The sequence below is a fragment of the Ostrinia furnacalis genome, unplaced genomic scaffold, assembly GCF_004193835.3.
Source record: "Ostrinia furnacalis isolate ACB-3 unplaced genomic scaffold, ASM419383v2 OfSCF4045, whole genome shotgun sequence".
Taxonomy (NCBI): Eukaryota; Metazoa; Arthropoda; class Insecta; order Lepidoptera; family Crambidae; genus Ostrinia; species Ostrinia furnacalis.
Genome location: NW_021134284.1, coordinates 596,323 through 602,240, shown reverse-complemented (window position 1 = coordinate 602,240; position 5,918 = coordinate 596,323). Strand labels below are relative to the sequence as shown.

The following is a 5,918-nucleotide window of genomic DNA, read 5'->3' as shown; positions in this document are numbered from 1 at the left end:
CTATTAATCGATATCGATATCGCGCTAGGCACATCACTATCCACCGACGTGGCCCGCCGAGGTATTTCAGGTCGCACTGATAAAGTTATAACGGCCCGTGACTGGTGACGCGAATTCAGAGTTCTGATTGGCTTTACAAATAGCCAATTTGGTTCTGAACAACGTAACGTTTCTGTAAATTATTGAATTGGAACTAGACGAGTACTTGCTAATGTAATTCCTTTTGTTTGCCAAAGATTTTGCCTGACAAAGAGCAAGAAATACTTTGACTCCCTTCTCTATACCGTTATCCTTCCATATTCTTCAGTGAATAAAATAAAATAGATTACAGGTTCTGTACTGAATATCGTATATCGGAAGAAAATCTGCCATTCCCATGTGACGGGATTTTTTAATTCCGCGAAAGTACAACACTGTTCCTACGGGATTTTATTCGCCTGCTTTAAATGTAATGCACGATATAAATAAATTATAAATATAGTCTGTCTGCCTGTAGTCAGTATTTGTAAGGAATGGTTTAATGTTATGTGATGTGATGCAATTCAATAGTAAATTATATTATGTACTACATAGTATAATGATGAATGTACAAAAATATAAAACCCAATAATATTAGTTACTATTTCTGATATGCACATGTCATGTAATGTGAAGCTACACATTTTGATTATGAAAACATAGTTAATTAGATCATGTATTATAATTACATGATACTAGCCGCATGGTGCAACACTAATTAGAATAAATTATGATAAATTAATCGCATATTTATAATTATGAATTCAGTAGCTCTGCGCTAGCGCAGCTAAAGCAGCTACCGGCCATTTCTTCTGACAGAAATTATCATTTGACATTTTACGAGGCCATTGCGTTCTAGCTTTTATAGCTTGCATAAAGTAAGCTTTTATAGGATGCAGTATCTTTAATAAGGTTCATATTCATCTATAGGAACGTGCCGGGTGACTGATCTGACTTGCCCTCGCGCAATTCAATAAGTATAAGGAGAGTATTGCGAAATTGCAACAAAGTCACTAAAATTTAAATATTGATGAATAAAAAATTCAGCAGGAAAAAACTCTTGTTGAACTGTAGCTAAGTTATCGTAAGAATCGTCTAGCTGGAGACTTAATTATTTTTGAAGAATTACAATAAAGAAATTTAGAAATAGTAAACGAACTCCATGACATAACATAAATCGTACGCGATTCGGGATTTCTGATGCACAAAAATGCAACTCCTGGACTCTAAAAACCAACATTAGTGTTGAAAAACCCTATAAACGATAAGCTCTCAGTTTACAGCGAACCGTCGCATTTATTGCTTTAACCGTTAACTTTGCTGAATGGACGGTGTTTATTTAATACGGCTTCTGCCGGACATCCGCCTTTTAAAAACCTTTTTGTGATAGGTATTGAATGATAACGCCGTGACAACTTGGTGTTGCTAGCGACAAAAAAACAAATACCTTCTGCCTTTGGTAGGTATTTCTTTTATTTCAAGTATAGAGTCAGACGATATCATATCAATTTATAGCCTGTGTTATTAGCTATACAACAACGACCATGTTAGGAGAGTTTTTTCTTTAATTGAAGCAGGTAATTATTCTATTTTCTACAACATTTTTCTCATTGCAAAAGGAGTAAAAGCGCTTTAATCGTCCCTAATTACTTAAACGATTGCTGTCTCGTCCATCAGTCTAGCATTCAGATTTGCATTCAAATGCGGACTGTACACTGCATATGGTTTGATTGAATAAAATTGCTGATGAACAACTTACTCGTAAGTTAAGGATGAATCAGATGTGACCAGTATTAGGTGTGTATTCATAAACTGGTCCTAGTCTTGACCATTTTGCTTATATTCAATTTGATTTTGAGTTACTACTTGTAGCAATAAGTATTGGGTTTTTGGAGAAGGTTAATAATTAATGTAGAGCAAAATACGGGCTCTCGAGTTCAGTGACATTAAAAATAAAAAAAAAAATCATTTTCTTAGTAAAATAGGTAAGTATAATATTATCAATTTCATGAACCCGACCCAGTAGGAAAAGAAGAATAATAGAATTGTGGATCTTTGAGAATAAGCCAAATTAGGACTTATGTTGCTTAAAAATAATAACGCAATTTTCATAAAGATGAAATCAATGCAGAAACTGATTTTACTTTTTTATGTAGCAATTAAAGATTTGAATAAAATTACACGAGATGCCCTTATGAATACAGTTCTAATGATTATAAAAAGTCAGACGCTTTTCACCTCATCTAGCCAGAACGGGTCCGACTGGTCTGACTCACAGCTTTCATGTAATTCCAGCCCATTTGCATGTATTACGTTGAATTGCTAAAACTAGTGCAGATTGACTATTTATAGGATTTCTTTTAGATGCGTAACTAAATTCTTTGCATATTCAAACCGAAATTAGATTTACAAAACAATGCAGTTCTTGATGACTGACTATTTGTTACACACGAGCTTCTTCGAACTATTTTACAACTTCTTCCTGTTTTATGTACTACATTGTACTTAATTGTTAAACTGAACGGTGAAGGATTGTAAGATTACGTGGAAACTTGATTCATGTTATTTTGTAATTGATTAATGATTTATTTATTTCATACTAGATGTTACATTTTCTAAAACTTAATTATATAAAACGTTGCTATTAGAAGTTAGGCGCTCGATGTTGCAAAGGCGTGAGTGAGTTAAGCGAGTGAGGAGTAGGCGACCAAAAGCTATCGTATTTTTTCTCTACATTTTAAGTGAATCGACCAAACTCATCCAATTGAAATCAATCAATATTGCATGTCGCAGTATGTGGGATGTTAAAACGTCATATAAATCTGGTTCTAAGTTATAAAATCTTGCTCAAAACAAGTTAGTCACCCGTCGATTAAGGTGACGCATCCTATGATCGGAACTACGCTTGTCATTAGCGTGACTCCTTTATTTTTCAGTTTGTGACGAATAGGGATGAAGGAAACTTTGTGGTTACGGATACAGGAAAATATGATTCATTCTTTAGGATCTTTTAGTAGGTATGAAGAGAAGAAGACAATTAGGTACGGGACTATTCCCACCTCTCTTTCTCACCACTGCAAGTTGCAGTCTGCAACTCCTGTGTAGCCAGGATCTACAGCTTGACCACCAATAAAAACCCAACCAGTGAAGTTCAAGTTTGTCCCGGGGGAAAGTTAAACTGTCATTGGACCCGCAACGAAATTAATCAGAAGAACCTAGGTTGAGTCGAAATTAAGGTTCGACTTTCCTCCGTTGTGCGTGTAGAAAGCTGAAAGCTTTGGGCATATAATACGCATCGGACATTGAAATGATTTATTCTTATTTCTCGAATATCCGTTTATGATTGGCGGGCTATTCATGTATCTCCGCTATTGTTTTATGGCTTTCTACACGTATCAATCAAATGTATCCTAAATTAATGACACAATTGAACTGGTACTTCACCTTACTTTGTATTATAATACAATAAGAGTTTAAATCCGAAAAACTCTCTTCATTTGACAGCCCAGTTGAGAAGTTAAAGACTTGTTCAAAAACTGAGCTACTTAACGGGCCAGCAAAATTACACTCCTAAAATATTTTGATTCATAAATTATGTAGATCGGCGAAACATACTTAACTTTGTTCATAATTTTCAGTCCTAAACTGGCTTAATTGATATTTCAATGTGAAACTTGCTCGGAGTGTCAAACTGACGAGGGTAGGGCGTGATTTGTGAAGTATGACGTCACGAAAGGTTCAGGGGGCTTACTAAGTAGAACTATGTTATTTCGATTGTCTTGGTCTTTTTCACACATGCTGCCATGAGATGAGAGACAGTAACCAAGTTGCGTAGTAGGCGTTTGAGCTAGGGACCTAAGTTCTGCGGGCTTACTCCGCTCCACCATTAGATCTGTATCACCGGCTTTTTTGAGTCTGGAGTATTTTAGAATGTGTGAAAGAGATGAAGGGATACCAAAAATATTGCTTCGACTTGCGAATAGGGCCAATTTAATTTTGTTTGACCCGCCCTTTTTGTTTGACACGATATTGTGTGTGTGACATTTAATTTAACAACAAAGCGTACTGTTACATAATGTGCGTGTGGTCTTTAATAAACATAATTTACCTAAGTGACACGTTCGTAGGCAGTTAAGACGCGACGTCACAAATACATTTTATTGTCAATACAATTGGTTAATTAATGATTTGCTTAATGCGTTTTTAAGTCTCCCCCACTTTTCTTTCCCCTCAATCTGCTTGGCAAGCGTGGGGATTCATTTTCCTCAAGTAAATTAAAGAGGGCCGTATTTCTGCAGTGGAGACTGGAGTTGATTTTTATGCCATCAGCCGATGATGCGGTCAGCCAGTCAAAGTTGTTATCATTAATTTAAAAGAACAAGGTATAATCTTATAAAAATTTAAACATTTTATTTGCTTAATCATTAAACCAGTTGCACCAAACAGAATCACTGGTAAATCTCGATCACGTAGTCTATCCGGTAGCTGCGTTGGCTCTTCATACGGAGCGTGACGTGGTTTGTGCCTAGACCACCATCGGTGATGTTCACGGACGCGTCGCTGTTCTGGTAGTCGTAGCAGTAGATGGCCTGGAGATGAGAGAGAAAGATCATTACACAATATTTTCCTTTCCAACGCGCGTTAGTCGCATTTGTAACGCACTACAGAAGTGATGCCAACGCTGTAGCGCGTTTCGTTTTCGACTGCATCGCTACAAAAAGTCACCGTGGTGGGCGAGGGCCCTAAATAGCTATCCCCTCGGTTCTAACACTTCAGTTCAACTGTCTCTGGTTGGATTTCATTGGATGTATCTTGGCTATACAGGAGATGCAGTGCTGGAAATATCCAATAAATCGTGTCCAAGAAAATTTACTTACTGTCAGCGACACAACATGGGACAGTTCGATGAAAAAAATGACTCATATAGGTAGGTATTTGAATGGCGCCATGAATTCGATTAGAATGAATCGAATCGAATAGAGTCGAAAACATCTTCTGTTGATATGGCTTTGTTTACTTATGATAATGTAGGGAAAACACCATGTTCAAGTTTGGCTACATTAGTTTAATCGATAGTAAGGTTACATAAACATTGTTGGCAGAGGTCAAAGTCACGATCGTAATTACCACAACATTTTGATAACACAACATTTAATGTGGGTTTTGGTTTGTAACTAAACCTTGTTTTTTTTTAAATAAATTTTTTTAAATAAAATCGAGAGTTTAACTGCCGTTTATTTCAAATTCTTTGTAGAGATGTGGGGCATAAAGACCACCATATCGTGTGTCAATTTGTATATGGACTTTTGCAAATATCTTGACAGTTTTTAGAATTCAGTAATAGTGAAGTAACTTTAGTTTTTTATTACCTTGATTACCAAGTTGTTCGGTCCGGCGTATTCATGAAACTTCACCCGCTTCATCAACGGTATAGCTTCGTAGAACACTTTGTTTCTTTGCACCAGCCGCGTCGTCGGCGTCTTCTCGCCGAAGAAGTAATTAGTACCAGAGACGCACACCAAAACACTGGCCACAAAAACGCACGTGAGAGTCCGCATTATTGATATTAATAGTTGTTGTCGATGTTACTCCACTCGCGTCACATCACTGACTGAGATCAAACCGTAAGAAAGGTCATCTGTATACTGTATACGATAACGTTTAACGGACGACTCAATGTGGTGCAGCTGAACTTTTACTGCGTATCTGTGGACACCTTAAAATTAGAGCGGCCTAATTGAGTAAAGTGTGGAGACCTCTCGGTGTGACAATGGCGCTGACCTATGACGCAGTACAGATGATGTAGTAGGTTGGCGATACGGTGGAGTGGGTGGACAGATAAGAATATCGTGTCTGTGGTTTCACTTTTGTTAAAACTAGGAGTGATCTATGGCAACTCG

General features: G+C 37.0%; 1 protein-coding gene across 1 annotated transcript; it reads right to left on the bottom strand.

Moving 5' to 3' along the window:
* Positions 1-4,403: 4,403 nt before the first annotated feature.
* Positions 4,404-5,899, bottom strand: LOC114358588 (probable salivary secreted peptide). Its single transcript, XM_028312587.1, has 2 exons — positions 5,388-5,899; positions 4,404-4,607 (listed from the first exon to the last, which is right to left on the bottom strand). Exons 1-2 carry the CDS (start codon positions 5,574-5,576, stop codon positions 4,467-4,469), a joined length of 330 nt encoding a protein of 109 aa, XP_028168388.1. The 5' UTR covers positions 5,577-5,899; the 3' UTR covers positions 4,404-4,466.
* Between the last annotated feature and the right edge of the window lie 19 nt (positions 5,900-5,918).